The following is a 21,602-nucleotide window of genomic DNA, read 5'->3' as shown; positions in this document are numbered from 1 at the left end:
TAAAATGTTTAAAAAGAGAATTCATGTTCTGTATACAGGAGTTGGGGGAGGGAAAATAATATGATCAAAATATACTGTATGAAATAACTAAACAAATAAGAAAATATGAATAGTTTACCCATTAATGGTAGATGGGTTAATTATGTTTTTAAGACCGCCTTAAATTCTTTGGGATTATATTAAGGGTAGAATAGTTTTTATATCTTTAAGCAAAATATGTAGTTTGGCCATGGAGTTCCTTGTCATTTGAAAGACCAAATAACTAATGGTAGATGACTAACAGATGAATGTGCAATTTGTTATTGTAAGTCTGTTCACTGTGGGCAAATGTTGTTTGTTATAATGATGGCTCTTCTGTTTAATATCCACGAGTTTCTCATTTAACTCACAGTGATAGCTATGGTCTAGTATGGACTGAATGTGTCCTCATAAGCCATCCCCTTACAACTCTATAACGTTCTTCTATATTTCTCTTACAACTTGTTATAGACTTGGTCCCATTTCCTCATTCTACTTTATCAGACTGATCTACCTGCCCTTCCTTGTCTATAGAACAGGCTATACTTGTTATGCAAATGCAATGCCTTGCATTTTATTTCTATAGATATCTTGTTGATGAGATCTATCCTGACCTCACCCTATTTAAAATTGCAACCTTTCTCCCACCTACTCATCCCTAACACACTGCCACATTTACCTAATCCCATTTCCCCCTACAAACACATTTCCATATGCATTTAAGTTTACTAGATTTAATATTATATTATATCAAACTTTTTAATATGTAATTTAAAAAGTTATTGCCTTTATTGTTTATTACTCCTTTGTATTGGTAGGAAGTTAATACCATAAAACATGGAATTTTGTCTGTTTTCTTTTATCTACATATCACAAATGCCTAAACCAGTTTTCTGCATATGGTAAGCACTCACTATTTATTTGTCTAAGAACTGATTCTAGACATAGGCTTCTCCAACCACACTATTGGGTAGGAATGTAATTCCTTTCAGATGGTTTCTTTAGAAACCTGTCTAAAGAAGGTTTAAGTAACCTTTCCAGGCCAGGTGTGGTGATGCCCACCTGTAATCCCAGCACTTGGGGAGGCAGAGGTGGATCTCTGTGATTTTGAGGCCAGCCTGGTCTACAAAGCTAGTCCAGGACAGCCAAAGTTTTGCAGAGAAACCCTGTCTTGAACAACCAAAAAATATTTGTTTATTTCTAGGTGACAAAGGTGATACTTGCTTCAACTGTATTGGAACTGGCATTCCAGGGCCTCCAGGCCAACCTGGTTTGCCAGGTCTCCCAGGTCCTCCAGGTAAAATATTTTCCTTGTAGTCAATCTTTTAAAATATTTTTAGCTCTTTGAGTATGCTAATAGTTTTACAATGTTGTTAGTTCTCCACTTTATTGCCAGTCACTTGTGTATACAAATTATTGAATATGCAACATCTCTTTTATGAAAAATTGTGCTTTTTTATAATATATGGAGTTACCAACATTCTCTATTACATCATTTGGTATTATTCAAAGAATTTCATTGTCCCCAAGGGTGAAGTGATACATAGAGTCAGACTTTTCTCCTAGAAAACTAGGGAGGATATTCATACAGTTCCAGAGGCAGAACCATTGTCTATATATCACATAGAGTCATTAAGGAATAAGGTTTCTATTAAAGTGCTGGTAACCAGCTGCCAATGTTCTTCTTTCTACAAATAAGGCCTCCTTCTGAATTTTGAGTCCTTTTTTCAGAACCACAACTATTCCACTCAGTTAACTCTATACATAGGCCCAAATTACATATTCTTGAGGTTGTATATAATGTATGTTCCCAGGCTGATAATAAATTCTAGACTTCTTACCAGTCCAGTGTATCTACCAAAGACACAAATTCATTGAGAGTTTGGAAATACTCTTAGCAATTTTTATAGCATCCACTAGGACCTAGAGCTAGTAGTGTAGCCTGTACATTCAGTTTCGTTTGGCTTAAACTTGGAAATAAATAAGAATAACACAAAGTGCTTGCTAAAATCTAGAATGCTGGATCCTCAAGTTATGATTCAGTAGCACTGGATTAAGCAATTCCTATCGGTATCCAAGTATTAACTTTTAAACTAATAACCAGGTTAATAATAATGCAGTTAGAGCGGGGATTTGTCTGTAGAACCAGAACTTTAGTAACTTTCTTCTGTAACCTCTGTCACCAAAAGGATCTCATAAATCAAATCTTAGTGAATGGCCAACCAAAGAGCCAGTAAGGATGCGGAAAGATTGTATAACTTAAAATTAAAATGTGGGCTCCTATATTTTCCCCCAGTGGCAATAGGATAGTTATAGGTATTCAAGTGCCACTTCACAGAAGAAGAGCCTAGAGTTAGAAATACCTGAGGATGCAATGCTGTATGTCCTCTTAAATATTACATTTATTTATAAGAAAGTCTGATTTCTTCATATTGAGAACATGTAAGAAGGAAGAATATGGTGGTAGAGTAGTGTTTTCAGATTAAAATTTAAGTTTGTGATACACACTGTTTTCTATATGAGTTTGCTTGGGGGCTTAAGGTTCAGAGCTTACCTGATTCTCTGTGTGTCTTAGGATCTCCTGGAATCCCTGGAGAGAAGGGTGAAAAGGGACAAGCTGGGACAATTGGTCTAAAAGGATTGCCAGTAAGCTTTGATTATATTATGAACCACAGAGTACTTGAAGAAGCTGTATTCTCTTTGATTTTCACATGAACACATATATTAAATTCAGTTTGAATATTAAATTATGATTTATTTTATTCATTCCCTCTCCCTGCTTTGCTGTCCTTCCTTCATAGATTACTTTGTATACTAAATGTTATTGAAGGGGTTGATGGAGCTAGCTGGAGAAAAAAAAATCTGATCTTTCTTTCTTCTTCCTCTTTTTTTTTTTTCTTCTTCTTTCAACTCAGGGCATACCTGGACCTCCAGGTGCTCCAGGCTTTCCAGGATCTAAAGGTGACCCTGGTGATGTCCTCACTCTTCCTGGAATGAAAGGTGACAAAGGAGAGCTGGGTTTCTCTGGAGCTCCAGGGCTTCCTGGTCTAGCTGGTACTCCTGGAAAGGATGGTTTGCCAGGACTGCCTGGCCCCAAAGGAGAGCCTGTGAGTTGGTTTGATATTCTTGCTTTTATGTCAGATTTTCACTTAGTAATGTTTCCTACAGGATGAGATTCTATCTCGGTGATAGATCTTGTATTTGTTGTGTGTGAACCCCTAAATTAAATTCTCAGTAATCACCCCCCCAAAAAAAACACTTGTTAAATTAAAGAGGGGGCCTAGTACTTAGATGAATACTCTACTAATGCCTAAAATAATATGATTTTTACATTGAAATGGTACATTGATATGAATTAGAATTTCCTTACTATTTTCTTTAATTTTTATGAATTCCTTCTTAACTAATTACTGTATCAGTTGTTACTAGCCATGATTAATTGATAGGAAGCTAGAATGCTTAGGAGTCAGTGTGGTATTCACTTCTTATTCTAAATATCTTTGGGATTTTTTTTTTTTAGTCATGAAAAATAATATAATTTTTTATGAATAGAAATGTTATAGATTTGTATGTATAGATGACCAGATTAAGATACTATAGAACCAAACAATGAGCATAAATGAACAACCTCATTTTGTATTCAACTTACAGTATAAAATATTTGAGTGGGGGATATACATAATAGGATACATAAATGGTGACCATTTTGACACATTGTAGATTGTAAGCTTTTTGAGAGCAGAGACATTGATCCACTTAGCCTCTCAGTGTGTACCACTGGAAGACAGAGTTCAGAAGTATTTGTTGAATGAGGTGATGTGTAAATAAGTGATCACAGATAAAATTTAACAATTTCACAGTTACAGAGCATACCTTTTATTGAGCAAGTGCCTTTTTAATTTATTATAATTTATTCACTTTTTCTCTCTTATCTATTTATTTATTTATTTTTATTATTAGTTACATTTATTAACTCTGTATCCCAGCTGTATCCAGCTCCCTCATTCCCTCCTAATCCCACCCTCGCTCCCTCACCTCCTCCCTGCCCCTTTCCAAGTCCACTGTTTGAGGAGGACCTCCTCCCCTTTCATCTGACCCTGTTTTATCAGAAATCTTCAGGACTGGCTGCAAAGTCCTCCTCTGTGGCCTAGCAGGATTCCTCCTCCCTTCAGGGGCAGGGTGGTCAAAGAGCCTGCCATTGAGTTCCTGTCAGAAATAGTTCCTGTTCCCCTTACTATGGGAAACCAATTGGTTACTGAGCTACCACGGGCTACATCTGAACAGGGGTTCTAGGTTATATCCACACATGTTCCTTGGTGGAGTGTCATTCTCAGAAAAGACCCTGTGCCCAGATATATTTGGTTCTTGTGGAGCTCCTATCCTTTTTATGTCATACTAACTCCCCCTTCTTTCATATGATTCCCTGCACTATCCCAATATATAGCATAACTTTAAGAAGTACTTACGGCTGTGTCATGTCCATCACTGTATTCATTCATACCAACCTGCATGAAGTTGTTATATCAATATGTTTTCTGCCCGAAACATTTCTATTTTCAGGGTGGAATAACTTCTAAGGGCGAACGAGGTCCTTCTGGGAACCCAGGTTTGCCAGGTCTCCCAGGAATTATGGGACCTATGGGCCCTGTTGGTTTGGGGCCTCCAGGCCCTGTAGGTGAAAAAGGCATACAAGGTGTGCCAGGAAATCCAGGCCAGCCAGGCTTACCAGGTACATATACTATGACTGTTTATTATTATTATTTTAAATTTTGTGCTTAAAGCAAAAATACTAACATTAGCTTTCTTTCCTGGGAAATGTGTTTCCCTGGCCACTTATGTGCTTATAGCAAGGGAATGAAATCTATTTGTTTAAAGTGGGATTTTTTGTTAACTTTTTTTCAGTCATTGTTGGTATTGTTACTTGTATTTCTGTGTGTATATGTTTGTGTAGTTGTATCCATGTTGGTGGCAGGTACACATGCATATTAGTTTCTTTTATTAATATTTTAAAATTCAATGTTATAATTATAAAATGTTCTGCCTCATCTTTCTTCCCTCAAACTTCTCCCATCTCTCATGTACCCCTTGCTCTCTTTCATATATACTGTCTCTTTTTCTTTAAATGTTTATATATAAATGTATATGTATATGTGTATTCCTATATGTACATTCCCAAGCATATATATATATATATTTCTTATATACATAAATGCAACCTGCTTACTGCTTAGTCTTTATAATGTTACTTTTATGTTTATGTTTTGAGGGTCAAAAACATGTACCTTAATTTTAGAGATAGGTTCCTTCACTAGATCCGGAGTTCATTGACATTGCTAAGCTGACTAGCCTGTGAGCTCCAAGGCTCTGCCTGCCTCTATACCCTCAGTATTTGGGTTACAGGCATGTGCTACTACCTTTATGGGTGCTGTGGGACACAGCACCCATAAAACTACAGCTTCTTATTCAGTAAGCACTTTGCTAATTGAGCTTCCTTCCCAGTCTAATATATATATTTATCTCAAGGAAAGGAGAAGACAGATGTTCCAAATGTGTGTGTGTGTGTTTGTGTGTGTGTGTGTGTGTGTGAGAGAGAGAGAGAGAGAGAGAGAGAGAGGCAGATTGATTTCCTATGCTTTGTTGGGTGGTTGGTGGTGTTGGTATACTATCCATGCCGTCTTCTATTGGATGATATTGACCCATATTGTGCAAAGGCAGATCTTCTTTCCTTAAATCATTGATTCAAATCCTGTTCTCTTCTGGTATCATAGGTCATAGGCATAAGCAAAGATAATTGCTTTACCAGCTATATGAGTATCCCTTAATCTAGTCAGGCTGACATCTAAAATTAAAAATCAAACATTCTTAATCACTGAAGTACTTAAAAGTGCCATCTGCTTTTTCTCTTTGAAGTTTCATCCTTCTGTTTGATACCTTCCTAGAATATACAAAATGGGATTGTTATCTTTAGTCAAGTAAATAATTCTCACTCATGAGTGATCCATTTGTTTCTAGGTCCTAAAGGTGATCCAGGCCATACCACAACCCAACCAGGGAAGCCTGGCTTGCCAGGTAATCCAGGTAGAGATGGTGAATTGGGCCTTCCAGGTATGCAAAGAATTTACTTCAAAATATCTTTATCACTGGAATTCTTTCTTTGGATTTTTTTCCATTCTTACACTGCTGTTTTTTTGTTTGTTTGTTTTTCCTTAGGTGATCCTGGACCTCCAGGCCTACCAGGCCTGCCAGGAATGCCTGGTAGCAAAGGAGAACCAGGAATTCCTGGGATTGGGCTTCCTGGACCGCCTGGTCCCAAAGGTATGTTGGGCTAGATACTGAGTAGCATAGATTAACTGGTTATTATGCTACTTTTCTTTCATATTATAAATCAAAGTAAATGCAACTTTTTTGCTATATGTCATAAAATTGTAAATAAAAAATCACATTGGCAGCTAGAGAGATGGCTAAGAGCACTGCCTGCTCTTCTAGAGGACTAGATTTAATTCTTAGCATCTCCATGGTAGCTCCCTAACCATCCTTACCTCTAGGTTTAATAGGTTAAGTGCCCTCCTCTAGTTTTTGAGGACACTAGGCACACACATGGTTCATGTACATACATGCAGACAAAACACCCATACACCTAAAGTTAAAATGATTAAAAATATATATTAAAGAAGAAAAGTCTCTACATGCCCATTAATTTTAGAGACAGGGTCTCTCACTGAAAGTATAGACAATTATCTAAAATAGCCCAGTGGCAAAACTATCTACATTTCAGAGCTGCAAAAATTATTCATGTGCTAAAGAATATCATGGGAAATATTACATTTTGTTTTTATCATTGTGTTCTTGGAGCTTAAAAAAAGTTCCTGGGAATGAAGCAAGATATGTTTTGAATTAATAGACTGCATTAATCAGAAAACAGATTTACTATACACATATGCAATGTTTTATCTCAAGTATATATGCTTTGATTTATTGATAATTTTAGGGTTTTTTCTACAGCTTTCTTTTATTCCTCATGGAATTTATTATCATAAGTAGGAAGGCAGGACCTTTGTGTAATGACAATCCCTTACTTTTACCAAATTCTTTTATTAAAATGAGAGAATTATTTTATGCACTAATGTTTTTTTAAATGTAAATATTATTTGTTATTATTTTTAAAATTTATATATTCACTTTATATCCTGGTCGTAGCACTCTCCCTTCTTTCTTCCAGGTCCCACCTTCCCTCACAATTCCCCTATCCTTCCTCCCTTACCCCTCAAAAAAGGCGAGCCCCCCAACCCAGCAATACAAGCCAGTACATCAGGTTGCATCAGGACTGAGTACATACTTTTCCACTGAGGCCGGGCAAGGAAGCCCAGCCAGTGGGTTGTGACAAGAATGCAGACAGCAGAGTCCATGTCAGAGACAGCCTCTGCTCTCCTTACTAGGGAGTCATATGAAGAATAAGCTGTCCTTCTGGTACATATGTAATGGCTTAGGTCTAGCCCATGCATGTCTTTGGTTGGCTCCTTGTATGCCCCTCTGGGCTCAGGTTATTTTACTCTGTTGGTCTTCTTAGGGAGTTCTTATCTCCTCTGGGTCTTCTATCCTTTCCCCCTAAATGCAGTTAATTTTTATACTTGTACTTTTTATGTAAGCACTTAATATATTAAATTTTGGGATAATGTTTATACAACATTACCAGTTGCCTCTCTCATCTCTAGAAGTACATAATTGACATTCTGTCACACAATATCACAATGTAAGCAGAAGAGACATTTTTGTTTTTTTATTTCACTATATTTAGTTTTGACTTATTCTATATATTTCAAAAGAGCGTATCTTTTTCTACCAGCATTACTCTATGGGAATGAAAGGATAAGGTGATTAAGAGAAAACTGCAGATATCTATTAGGCCTGTTTCTAAGTAGACATATAGCATTTTCGTGTAGTTTTAACATTTCAAGTGTACAAATCACGATTAAGGAGATAAAAATGTGACTATCTTAAAGTTTATTCTTTTTGTGGATTGAAAAACATGACTTGCTATTTTACAGGTTTTCCAGGAATTCCGGGACCTCCAGGAGCTCCTGGGATACCTGGAAGAATGGGTCCAGAAGGCCCTCCTGGGGCACCAGGCTTTCCAGGACCAAAGGTCTGAAACATTTTTAAGAAAAAAAAAAAAGATTTATTAATTTTTATTTCTTAGGTATATAAGTGATTTGCCTGCATGTGTATGCATGTGCCCCATGTAAGTGCCTGGTGACTGCTAGGTCAGAAGAAGGCCTGTAACTTCAAGTTACAGGCAGTTGTTAACTACCATGTGGATGCTGGGAATCGAACATGGGTTCTCTACAAGAGTACTCTTAACCGCTGAGTTATATCTCCGGCCCCACTCTGCATCATTTTAATTTACCCCCTTTTCATTTTTCTGTCTTCTCTACTGTCCTTAGTCCCAGTTCCTATTTTAACTTAGACATTGTCCTAGGTCTTTGTTATATTGATAAAAGTTAGGTATCCTGTCATGAAAATATATCCAATCCTAAACCATCTTTAACAGAACAAGAGATAATTCTGACCTTGTCATAGACTAGTTGGTTTTTGGATTATGTGAAAGAATCAAATAATCACCTTGGCTTGTGCTTATATATACAAACAGTAACCCATTTCATACTTGTGTGATGATTGGTGAAATTGTGCTGGATGTATGAAGCCCTTCCTGTATTGTTTCCTCTGTCCAAATTCCATCAAAGATATATAAATCAAATCACTGCTATTTCATACTAATAATAAATAACTCTCTTTATAGTCCTTTTATTATATCTTATTTAACCTCAAATACATTTCAGTCAGCCATCAGCAAACTGCTGCAATATAATTTTATCCTGACTCTTCCTATATTTTCTGTGCTTAAATGATTTAATCTTGCTCATCATTGCTTGTTTTCCATGGGAAAGACAGCTGATGGCTTTCACAAGAAAACTGCATCTTTGATGGCTTGTTTTCATTTTGTGATAAACATTTTCAAATAAGTGCAAAGCAAAAGAAGTAATATAATGAACTTTCATGTATCTCTCACCCAGGTACAAATTATTAAGATTAAAATAACACTTTTATAATATTTTTCCTGTTTTTTGGGGGGAGGGCTTCTCCTTTAACCCAAATCTCAAAATTACATCACTTCACCTGCAAATGCTTCAGTATTCATCTTTAACTAAAGGGACTGCTTATACAGAAACCATCATGGCATTATAAGAATTAGTAATATTAAAAATAATTATTTGGATTATATACTTCTAAGTCCATATTCACATTTCTTCACTTGGGTAGAGTGTTATTTAATCTAATATTTTTCTTTTTTTTATCTCATACTTTTCAGTTAACTTTCTTAGTTTAAAAACAGTCCAACTAATTTGATTTTACTAAACCCTGTTTTCTATCCTTCTAGATGTTCTCTCTAACACTACCATTACTTTTCATTTAATAATCCTCTCCTTACCATGGAAGAATATATTTTGTATTCTCTGCTTTAAATACTCTGTAGTAAATGGTAAACATTAGGAAAGTGATGGGACTTTTAATTTTGTTTTGTCATGTTTATGCTTAAGGGAGAGCCAGGATTTGGGTTACCTGGGCCACCTGGACCACCAGGATTCCCAGGTTTCAAAGGAACACCTGGTCCAAAAGGTGATCGTGGTTTCCCAGGACCTCCAGGTCCCCCAGGACGCACTGGATTGGATGGGTTTCCTGGACCAAAAGGTATGGAGGGTCTTGCTTCCTATCAATTTGCTTTAAACTGTCACTGATATTGAAACCTTTGGGAAAGGCAATGGGTAAGAAGTCAGCTAACTGGAAAGCTCATTGTTGTTAAATATTAATATTTACTATTGATTTATTTTTTAGTTAAACAGTGGTTATTCCTAAACCAGCTGTATACCCAAATTACCACTCAGAGACCAAGATTCATTTAATTAAACTAGAGCACAATGCTTGCCAATAGTTACTCCATCCTAAACCTCCAAGCCTGCATAGTTTGCTCCCATTCAGAATTTCCAACATTATACTTGCTTTTAGTCATATCTTATGTTTGGTTCATCTCTCCTGGTGGTTCCTGATGATCTCTCCTCTCCAACTCCTCCCACTCACTTCCTTGCCCTCACCTCCAAACCAGGGTGTACCACCCTATTCTCTCCATTGCACAGCATTGGATGGTAATTTTATTGACAATACAGACAACAAATGGTGGCATGTTTACACAAATTTGAGACAGGTTATGCTTAGAATAAACATTACAATGCAATGTCCAGATTGAAACCAGATAGTGGGGTAGAGAAACCAGTATTTGAATGAACAAAGGTAAATTGTATGCATTCCACAAGAAAATTATACCAACAACCCATGATGCCTTTCTGTCACTGTTATAATTTAGTTCATTTACCACTATTTATTTTTAATCTTTGATTTTCTTGGAGAGGTAACACAAATATATTTGTTTAAAAGAAACAGATCTTAGTGGGGTATCATACCCCAATTTAAAAAATGGGGTACAGCGCTAAACAGAAAATTATCAATAGAGGAATACAGAATGGCAGAGAAACACTTAAAGAAATGCTCAATGTCCTTAGTCATCAGAGACATGCAAATCAAAATGACCCTGAGATTTCACCTGACACCCACCAAAATGGCTAAGATCAAAAACTCAAGTGACAAACAATACATGCTGGAGAGGTTGTGTAGAAAGGGGAACCCTCTGCCATTGCTGGTGGGAATGCAAACTTGTACAACCACTCTGGAAAGCAATCTGGCGCTTTCTCAGACAACTAGGAATAGTGCTTCCTCAAGATCCAGCTATACCACTCCTAGGCATATATCCAAAAGACGCTCAAGTATACAACAAGGACATTTGCTCAACCATGTTTGAGGCAGCTCTATTAATAATAACCAGAAACTGGAAACAACCTAGATATCTGTCAATGGAAGAATGGATACAGAAATTGTGGTACATTTATGCAATGGAATACTACTCAGCTATTAAAAACAAGTAAATCATGAAATTTTCAGGCAAATGGTGGGAACTAGAAAAGATCATCTTAAGTGAGGTACTCCAGAAGCAGAAAGACACACATGGTATATACTTACTTATAAATGGATATTAGACATATAATATAGGATAAACATACTAAAATCTACACTCCTAAAGAAGCTAAACAACAAGGAAGACCATAGGGAAGATACTCAATCTTCATTCAGAAGAACAAATGCAATAGACATCAGAAGCAGAAGACAGGGAACAGGACAGAAGCCTTCCACAGAGGGCCTCTGAAAGACTCTACTGATTGAGGTATCGGGCAGAGTGCAGGGAATCTTATGAAAGGCAAGGGAGATAGACCTGGAGGGGACAGGAGCTCCAAAATGAGAACAACAGAGCCAAAAAATAAAATAAAACCAGATTCCTGGGAGTCCTGAAGAGAACGATACCCCAACTAAGGATAATGCATGGAGAGGACCTAAAACCCCAGCTCAGATATAGCCCATAGACTCAGTCTCCAAGTGGGGTCCCTAGTAAGGGGAGCATGGACTTTCTCTGGCATAAACTCAGTGACAGGCTCTCTGATCACTCACCCCTGGGGGTGGGGGTGAAGCCTTGCCAGGACACAGAGGAGGACAATGCAACCAGTCTGGATGAGACCTAATAAGCTAGGGTCAAATGGAAGGGGATGAGGACATTCCTATCAGAGGAATAGGGGAGGGGCATAGGGGGAGAAGAGGAGTATAAGGGGAAAAGAGGGAGAGATGGTGGGATTGAGAGATGAAGGAGAGGGCCACAGCACGAATACAAATTGAACAAATTGTAATAAATGATAATAATAAAATAATAATAATAGATACAATAAACATTTTAAAGAAGTAAAAAAAAAAAAATGAACAGACGAACTGAAAGTAAAATTCTCTCATTTTGTTTCCACAAACTTCACTCCTCCCTATCCCATATGTAATCTCAACTTAGTTTCTTTTTTCTGTCCATTTTTCCTCTAGAAAAAAAGCCTAGCTCTTAGGAGGTTTTTTTCCTCATTTGTCAAAACAAAAGATATAATGTCCTTTGCCTTTTCATTTATTTGTTTTCTATCATTTTGTAATTTAGGAATTACTCTTTGTAATTCCTTACAAATTCCTTACAGCTTTTAACAGAACTTAGTGGCCTAGCATTTAGCATTGAGTTACACAGGTGTACCCTCAGTTGCTACTGTTGAAATGAATTTTTGCCAGTCTTTTCTGATTATAAATAGTAGCACACTTTTTATTTAGATGTGTACAGGTATAATAGACTCGAGTAACGAAAATGAATTTTCTCAGTAAAAAGTCAGTGTGTCTATGGGTATTGTGAAGTTTCTTTCTGTCTTTGCCATTTTATACTCCTACCAGCAGCGCATGAAGTACTATTTCCTTCCCAACCCCTTTCTGACAATGCTTAAAACAAAACAAAAACAAACAAAAAACTCCTGGAATTTTCAATCCTGATGGAACTAGATTTTTCAGTACCATTTTTTAAAACATTCCATTTCAAATACACAGAAACATTAAAATGAATTGTACATTGAATGGCTATCTGCCTGCTTCTTAGGATCTACGTATAACATTTTATATCCTCCAAAATTATTTTTAAATAAAATACTGCAGCTATATAAGCTAGAGATAGTGCTATAAAGAAGGAAACTTGCCTAGTACATGAGAGGCCCTGAATTCAATCCTCTCGGCACTAGGCCTGAACATTTTATGTACAATACAACATAATAAAGACAATAGAGTGATTACTATATACTCCCATCATTGATGTTCTACTGTGAGTGTTTTGCTTTACATATTTTGTCATACAGCTGTCCATCTAACCATCTCTTTATATAGCTGTAGATTTCTTTTTGATGAGTTTGCAACAGTGGTACACTTTTTTTTTCCCTGAACACTTAGCAGGTATACAATAACTACAGTTCCAGCGGTGGCTACGTATTTTATTTATATATAAAATTCACAGATGTATTTCTTTTTGCATTTTTGTCAAATACAATCCAATATCATATCAACTTTCCAGGGCTGGGGATTTAGCCCATTGGTAGTGCATTTTCCTGCCATGCTCAAAGCCCTGACATATAGGTAATTCCAGAAACTGTCCTTATTCTATTTTTCCAGTAGTCTGCAGCATCCACACCAATATTGTTATAAAGGATTTAAAAAAATATTGTTATTCTGTCTGGTTTGGAATATTTTTATGTGGAATCATCCAATATATTCATTCTTATAAAGCATCTTTCAATGAGCATGTTTTATAAAAAATATCTACTGTGCTCCTCACTAGTTCCTATTACTAATAAATTCTTGAAGCTGAGGTGGTGAGGATACCTGGGCTATGTCAAGTTGCTGCCTATTATGAAAGAAGCTGTTATAAGTGTTCTCTGGGTCTTTTGATGGATATATGCATTCATTTATATGCATATACCTAAGATTAGAATTGTTGCTTATAAGTGTGTACTTACTTGTGTAACAAACTATTTGATCTTTCTCCAACATGGTTTGCCATTTTAAAATTCACACCAGAATAACATTTTCAGTTCATCAAGATTCTCTCTAGTATTAAAGCTTACTTGCTTTGTGATTGTATCCTAAATTACAACTTTAATTTGATTTCTCTGATAACTAAGGATATTCAGCTTTTTATCTGCTCCTGTTGATTATTTACATATACAAACAATTGCTAGTTTGAATTGATGGACTGTGTTATGTCTTATGTTAAGTTTGAAGGTGTTCATAGTATACCCTGAATATTTGTGCCTTTTCTAGAGTAAACTCAGGAGTATTTCACTCCTGTGTTGGTTACCTATTTATATTTCTAGAGTATTTGAATGAAAATTATTAATTCTATTGTTTTATTTACTTGTTATTTGTTTTCTATGTTTATAATTTTGTGTCTTAGCACTGCCAAGACATTCTGATATATAACTGTCATTAATATCATATTACTTGTGTTTATATCATTTATTTCAAATAAAATCTTAACATATATAGATGGATTCTTTTCACTGCTCTAGCTATGTATCAGTGTGAGCTACCATAATGTAAAAATTAGTTTTTTGTTAAAATTTTAAACTATATTATGTACTCTGATTTCTTCTCAGCATAGTTCAAATTCTGTGTCATTGGGCCCTGCTTCTAGTATATTCTTAAAGTGCTAGAAGAAATAGTGTTTGGGAATTTTTTTTCTATATAATTCTTTTACTTGTCCAGCATTTATTTTTGTATCCTCTACCAAGTAATAATTGAGTTACTAGAAACAGAAAGACATAGAATATGCTTTCTAAAAATCTCAGAAGTTGCTCTTTACTGTTAAAAAAAATTAGATCATTGGTTCTCAACCTTCCTAATACCGTGACCCTTTAATACAGGTCCTCATATTTTGGTGACCTCCAACCATGCAATTACTTTTATTGCTACTTCATAACTGTAATTTTGCTACTGTTATGAACCACAATGTAAATATTTTTATATGCAAGATATCTGACATGTGACTCCCAACGGTGTCATGACCTACATGTTGAGAACTGCTGATGTAGATGATACAGCCAAGATAGTAGTATTCTCAATGGTAACTTTTATAAATGTGTGTGCCAATAAAGTTTTGAATCAGTATATCATTGTCAAAACTCAACTATCAGACCACAATGAAAAAATTTGTCCTACTGCTGTGCCTTATGCTCAGTGGTAAATACTTGTATATGTGCAGGACTGATGTCTCCAAAATCTTCAATTAATAGAAATAGTTACACCAAATATTAGATATTGAAATTCAGTTCTTAAACTATAAAAATAAATTCGTATGCCATTTTCAAAACAATATAGATACCAACAATAAATTTAAAAAGTTGATGATTATGAGGAAATAGCTACATGAGTAGAAAATATGTTTAAGCCAGAATATCACAATTTAATTATACTAAAAAAAAAAGAATAAAAATGATGACTTTGGAAGCCTTCTGTTTATCGCATGTCATACTTTATTTCAGGATCTCATTTGAGGTTTCTTGGAGGTGTAGGAGATGACATTTTGTCTGAATGTTTTGAAAAGATATTTTAATCAACAGAAATAATGTAGAAAATACCAGGACAAATTAAATTATATATCTGAAAATATTAAAATTAAAAACTTTTCATAGCAACAAAATGTTGATCAAAATCAAGAAAATGTACCTAAACATTAATAAGGAAAATATAAACAATTATTAACAACTTGAAATTTTAAAATTGCTTTTGAGAATTCTGGTCATTGTGGCACATACCTGTAATCCCAGAACTCAGGAAGGCAGAGGCAGTAGGATAGCTATGAGTTCAAGGCCAGCCTGATCTACAAAGTGAGACTAGGACAGCCAAGATATATGCAACAAAATTGAAAATGTAACTGAAATTAACAATTTTTTTGATAGATTCCATTTACCAAAACTGAATCAAGATCAGGTAAATAAATTAAATAGTCTTATATAACCTAAGGAAATAGAAGCTGTCATCAAAAGTCTCCCATCAAAAAAAGAAAAACCAAAAAAACAAAACAAAAAAAAAAAACACAAAAAAAACCCCAAAAACAGGGCCAGACAGTTTCAGCACAGAATTCTACTAGACCTTCAAACTATTCCACAAAATAGAAACTGAAGGAACATTACCAAACTCATCCTAAGAGTCCAGAGTCACCTTGATACCTAAACTGCATAAAGAACCAACAGAGAAAGAAAATTTCAGACCAATAGCCCTTATGAATATTGATGCAAAAATACTCAATAAAATACTTGCTAACTGATGCAAGAACACATAAAAGATATCCACCACGACCAAGTAGGCTTCATCCCAGATATGCAGGGGTGGTTCGATATAAGGAAATCCATCAATGTAATCCACCATATAAACAAACTGAAGGAGAAAAACCACATGATCATCTCCTCAGATGCTGAAAAGCATTTGACAAAATCCAACACCCATTCATGTTTAAAGTCTTGGAAACATCAAGGATACAAGCCACATTCCTAAACACAGTAAAGGCAATACAGGGCAGTCCTATAGCCAACATCAAACTAAACAGAGAGAAGCTTAAAGCAATCCCACTGAAATCAGGGACAAGGCAAGGCTGCCCACTCTCTCCTTATCTCTTCAACATAGTTCTTGAAGTCTTAGCTAGGGCAATAAGACATCTAAAGGAGATCAAGGTAATACAAATTGGAAAGGAAGAAGTCAAAGTATCACTATTTGCAGATGACATGATAGTATACATTCTTCATTGAGAACTCCTTCACCTGATAAGCACCTTCAGCAAAGTGCCTTGATACAAAATTAACTCAAAACACATTTGCAGCATTCCTTTATAAAAAAGACATAAGGGCTGAGGAAAGAAATTAGGGAAACAACTCCCTTCACAATAGCCACAAATAACATGAAGTAACTTGTGACTCTAACCAAGCAAGTGAAAGACCTGTATGAAAAAACAAAACAAAACAAAACAAAAAAAACTTCAAATCTCTGAAGAAAAAAAAAATTGAAGAAGATATCAGAAGATGGAATGATCTCCCATGCTCATGGATTCGTAGGATTAACATCATGAAAATGGCCATCCTACCAAGAGCAATCTATGGATTTCATGCAATTTTCATGAAAATACTAACACAATTCTTTTCAGAACTTGAGAGAACATTTCTCAATTTCATATGGAAAAACAAAAACCCAGAATAGCTAAAACAATACTGTACAATAACAGATCTGCAAGTATTTCCATCCCTGATCTCAAGCTGTACTATAGAGCAACAGTAATAAAAACTTCATGGTACTGGTGTATAAACAGACTGGAAGATCAATGGAAACAAAGAGAAGATCCAGAAATAAATTCACCCTCCTAAGGAACTTAATTTTTCACAAAGAATCCAAAACCATTCAATGGAAAAACAATGACATCTTCAACAAATAGTGGTGGTCTAACTGGATGTCTACATGTAGAAAAATGCAACTAACTAGATCCATACTTATCACCCTGAAAAACATAAAGTTCAAATGGATCAATGACTGAAACATAAAACCAGACACACTAACCTGTTAGAAGAAAAAGTAGGGAAAAGCCTTGCTTCATAAGCACAGGAGACATTTTCCAAACAGAACACCAATAGCACAGGCTCTGAGATCAACAATTGATAAATGGGACCTCATGAAACTGAAAAGCTTCTGTAAAGCAAAGGACACTGTCGTCAGAAGAAAACAACAGCCATAGACTTGGAAAGGATCTTCACCAACTCTATATCTGAAAGAAGGTTAATATCAAGAATATATAAAGAACTGAAGAAGTGAAATACCAACAAACAAAACAATCCAATTAAAAATGAGGTACAGAGCTAAACAGAGAATTCTCAAGAGAGGAATATTGAATAACAGAGAAACAATTAAAGAAATGCTCAACATCCTTAGTCATTAGAGAGATGCAAATCAAAACAAATCCAAGATTCTGTCTCACACCCATCAGAATGGCTAAGATCAAAAACTCAAGGGACAAGACATGCTGGAGAAGATGTGGAGAAAGGGGAACCTTCTTCCATTGCTGGTGGGAATGTAATCTTGTACAACCACTTTGGAAATCAATCTGGTGCTTTCTCAGATAATTAGGAATATTGCTACCTTAAGATCCAGCTTTATCTCTCCTGGCATTTATCCAAAATATGCTCCACTATACAACAAGGACATTTGCTCAACCCTGTTTGTTGCAGCTGTATTTGTAATAGCCAGAATCTGGAAACAACCTAAATGTTCCTCAACTGAGGAATGGATACAGAAATTGTGGTGCATTTGCATAATGCAATACTACTTAGCTATTTAAAAGGAAATCATGAAATTTACAGGCAAATAGTGGGAACTAGAAAAGATCATCCTGAGTGAGGTAACCCAGATTCAGGAAGACACATGGTATATACTCACTCATAAGTGATTATTAGAAATATAATATAGGATAAACATACTTAAATCTATACTCCTAAAGAAACTAAACATGAAGGAAGACCCTAGGGAAGATTCTCATTCAGAAGGGCAAACAGGATGAACTTTGAAAGCATGAGAAGACAGGGAATAGGATAGGAGCTTACCACAGAGGGCCTCTGAAAGACTCTTCTGTTCAAGGTATTGAAACAGAGGCTCAGACTCATAGTCAAGCTTTCAGCAGAGTGCAGGAAATCTTATGAACGAAGGGCAGCTCCTGGAGGGTCAGGAGCTCCACAAGGAGAACAACAGAATAACAACATCAACATCATCATCAACAACAAGATAAACCAAACTGGTCTCAGGGGACCCTGCAGAGGCCGTTATCCCATCCAAGGACCATGCATGGAGAGGACCTAAGTCCCCTGCTCAGATATAACCCACAGAGGCAGTCTCCACTTGGAGACTGCCTATTAAGGCTTTCCTATTAAGGCTGTCTTTGACATGAATTCAATGGCTGGCTCTTTGACAGCTCCCTACCTACCCCAAGAAGGAGCAGCCTTTCCATGCCACAGAGGAAGACAATGTAGCCAGTCCTGAAGAAACCTGATAGGCTAGGGTCAGATGGAAGGGAGGAGGACCTCCCTTATCAGTGGAATTGGGGAGGGACATAGGAGAAGAGGGAGGGAGGGTGGGGCTGGGAAGGGAAATGGGAGGATACTACAGCTGGGATACAATTAAATAAATTGTAATAAATAATAAATTAAAAAAGCCAAAGTGTTGCTGGTATTTATCAATTGATCAATGATCACTTATGGAGAAATTATAGATTTTTTTCCCCTTAAATTGGGCTTGTAGTTAAAGCTCGTCCATCAAAGATAACCTGAGGTCCTGATGACATATTTGGGAATTTGTAACAAATATGAAAAGCAGTAATGTCATCTCTATACAGTTTCTTTCCCTGTTGAATACTGTATTGATCACTTCCCATTGGTTGTGAAGGTAGAATTACTCTAATATCAAAATCAGGCCAAAAACAAAACAAAACAAAAACAGAAGCCATGTGTAGTGGAACATGCATGTAAATCCAGCACTGGGGAAGGCAGAGGCAGATGGATCTCCGTGAGTGTGAGGCCAGCCTGGTCTACAGAGTGAGTCCAGAACAAGCCACGGCTACACAGAGAAGAACTTTTGGAACAGAGAGTCAATTTCACAATACAAGTATTAGGGCAAGTATACAAAACAATGTATCATTTTATAAATTAGAATTAAACAAAAAGTTTTACTTAAAATAGCACCAAATACCATGTTCTTATGTATAGCTCTAAAAACAGTGCATTATTAATATGGTAAAAAAAAAAAAACTACAAAATACCAATGACATAAACCAAACATAAATAAATTGAATGAAGTTTTCACAGGCCCAATTTTAAGATAGAAATCTGTCCATATTAATGTATAGATTAACTGTATCCCTAAGGAAAAAAAAAAACAAGAAAAGTTTGTAATTATTCAAACATTCATGTGGAAAAGTGATACAACTTACAGTAGCCAAAACAAATTAAGAAAATATAATGTTAGAGAGTTCAAAGAATTTGATTTCAAGGCTTAATACAGTCTTACAGTGGCTAACATATTTTGTAATATGTGACATGAAGACTTACATATCTAGAAATAGAATTGTGTTTGATGTGTGTGTAGCTGTAAATAAGACCCAAGTGCTTTGTATGCTAAGCATATACACTAATGCTGAGGTAAATTCTACCCTCCTGTAAATGGTTTTCATAAGTTTAACTTTCAACAGAAAAAGAATCTAACAAACTGTGTGAAAACTAAGGTATATGTGTGTATGAAATAAGCAAAAAAAAATGAACCAACATTCTATCAATTTTTAATTTATTTTTTATTTTATTTTTATTAACTACAGTTTATTCACTTTGTATCCCAACTGTGGTTCCCCACTTTATTTCCTCCCAATCCCATCCTTTCTTCCTCTTCTTCTTCCATGCTCCTTCCCCAGCCCAATGATAGGGTAGGTCCTCCTCTCCTTTCATCTGACCATAGTCTATTAGGACTCATCAGGAATGGCTGCATTGTGTTCCCCTGTGGCCTGATAAGGGTGCTCCCCCATCAGGTGTTGGTGATCAAAGAACCAGCCCATGAGTTCGTGTTAGAGATGGTCCCGGGTCCCATTATTAGGGAACCCACTTGGAGACTGAGCTAATGTGGGCTACTTCTGTGCAGGGGTTCTAAGTTATATCCATGCATGGTCCTTGTGTGGAGTACCAGTTTCAGAAAAGAACCCTGTGCACAGATTTTTTTGGTTCTGTTGCTCTCTTTATGGAGCTCCTGTTCCCTCTAGGTCTTTATATTTCCTGCTTCTTTCAGATTACCTGCACTCTGAAACAAGTTTGGCTATGAATCTCAGCATGTTTTGATACTCTGCTGGGCAGTTTTTCAGAGGCCCTCTGTGATAGGCTTCTGTCCTGTTACCTGTTTTCTCCCTTTTCTGATGTTCATCTCATTTGCCTTTCTGAATGAAGATTGAGTATCTTACCAGGGTTCTTTTCAGAATGCCTTGTAGAGTTATACAGAAAGCTTCAAAACAAAACTTCTAGAACAAAAACACTCAAACTTTTTCTGTTAGAAGCCAAACAGAATATTTTAGATTTTAACTTCTCTTTTTTGGTAATCCTATATAATCTGTGCTTCTCTCATCAATGTGAAAAATAACTGACAAAAGAAACTTAAAGAAGGAAGAATTTATTTTAGCTTAGCTCGTCATCACATCCATACTTAGGAAACAAAGAGAAATACATGTTTGTGGTTGATTCATTTTCTCCTTTTCATAGTCTGGGACCAACCATTGAATGGTGTCATCCACTTGTATGGTGGATCTTCTCACCTTATTCCAATCTATATAATTTCCTCCAAGCCTCTTTGGAGGTTTGGCTCTATATCCTGTCAAGTTAATAATCAGTATTAAGTACTATATGATGTGAAAAACACATATTCAGCTTATACAGTGTAAACACAGGTCAAATGTAGTTATCCTTCAACTGAAAGCATAGGAGAAAATCTTTACGATTATAATCTAGACAAAAATTGTTTGATAGCACAATAAAATATAAAATGGAAAACTGATAATTTGGACTTCATTAAAATAAAATATTTCCACATTTGTGTATCTAGCAAAGTATTTGTGTAGAGAATATATAAAATTTTATAACACTCAACAGTCAGAACATATCTACCAGATTTAAAAGTAGAGTTGGAAGATGTTGGCAACAATTTACACAGATATTTATATTTCACCACAAAAGTCATTCAAATGGTAAGCAGGTACATCTAAGAATTTGCAATAGAGTCATCTGCAAAACGTAGGTTCAAACCGCACTGAGATAGGTACATAACTATAAGAATTAACTTTCTTTTCAAGAACAAGAAGTTGCCAGCAACTATGTAGTGAGTTTTGACTACATCTAGTAACAATTCAAACTAGTACAGCCACCTTGAAAACCAGTTCAATCACCAGTACAGGATCACAAAGCAAGTTTAATTTTGCTTTGAAAATTTTGTGCCAGTGTATTAGAAAGTAAAACACAGTCTTA

General features: G+C 35.9%; 1 protein-coding gene across 1 annotated transcript in view; it reads left to right on the top strand.

Annotated features, from left to right (window-relative positions):
• The window catches only part of Col4a5 (collagen type IV alpha 5 chain), a gene marked incomplete at its 5' end in the record, with an annotated part of 167,757 nt that overhangs the window by 51,889 nt on the left and 94,266 nt on the right, over positions 1 to 21,602 (top strand). The window contains 8 exons of the mRNA XM_055604962.1: positions 1,223 to 1,315; positions 2,594 to 2,664; positions 2,934 to 3,125; positions 4,579 to 4,747; positions 6,031 to 6,123; positions 6,229 to 6,333; positions 8,064 to 8,161; positions 9,615 to 9,765. Of these exons, the coding sequence (XP_055460937.1) occupies positions 1,223 to 1,315; positions 2,594 to 2,664; positions 2,934 to 3,125; positions 4,579 to 4,747; positions 6,031 to 6,123; positions 6,229 to 6,333; positions 8,064 to 8,161; positions 9,615 to 9,765 (972 nt within the window). The remainder of the gene's footprint in view (positions 1 to 1,222; positions 1,316 to 2,593; positions 2,665 to 2,933; positions 3,126 to 4,578; positions 4,748 to 6,030; positions 6,124 to 6,228; positions 6,334 to 8,063; positions 8,162 to 9,614; positions 9,766 to 21,602) is intronic.

The sequence above is a fragment of the Psammomys obesus genome, unplaced genomic scaffold, assembly GCF_907164565.1.
Source record: "Psammomys obesus unplaced genomic scaffold, mPsaObe1.curated_primary_1811, whole genome shotgun sequence".
In the NCBI taxonomy this organism is placed as follows: Eukaryota; Metazoa; Chordata; class Mammalia; order Rodentia; family Muridae; genus Psammomys; species Psammomys obesus.
The sequence above is the reverse complement of the archived record's forward strand: the minus strand, read 5'-3'. Positions and strand labels throughout refer to the sequence as shown.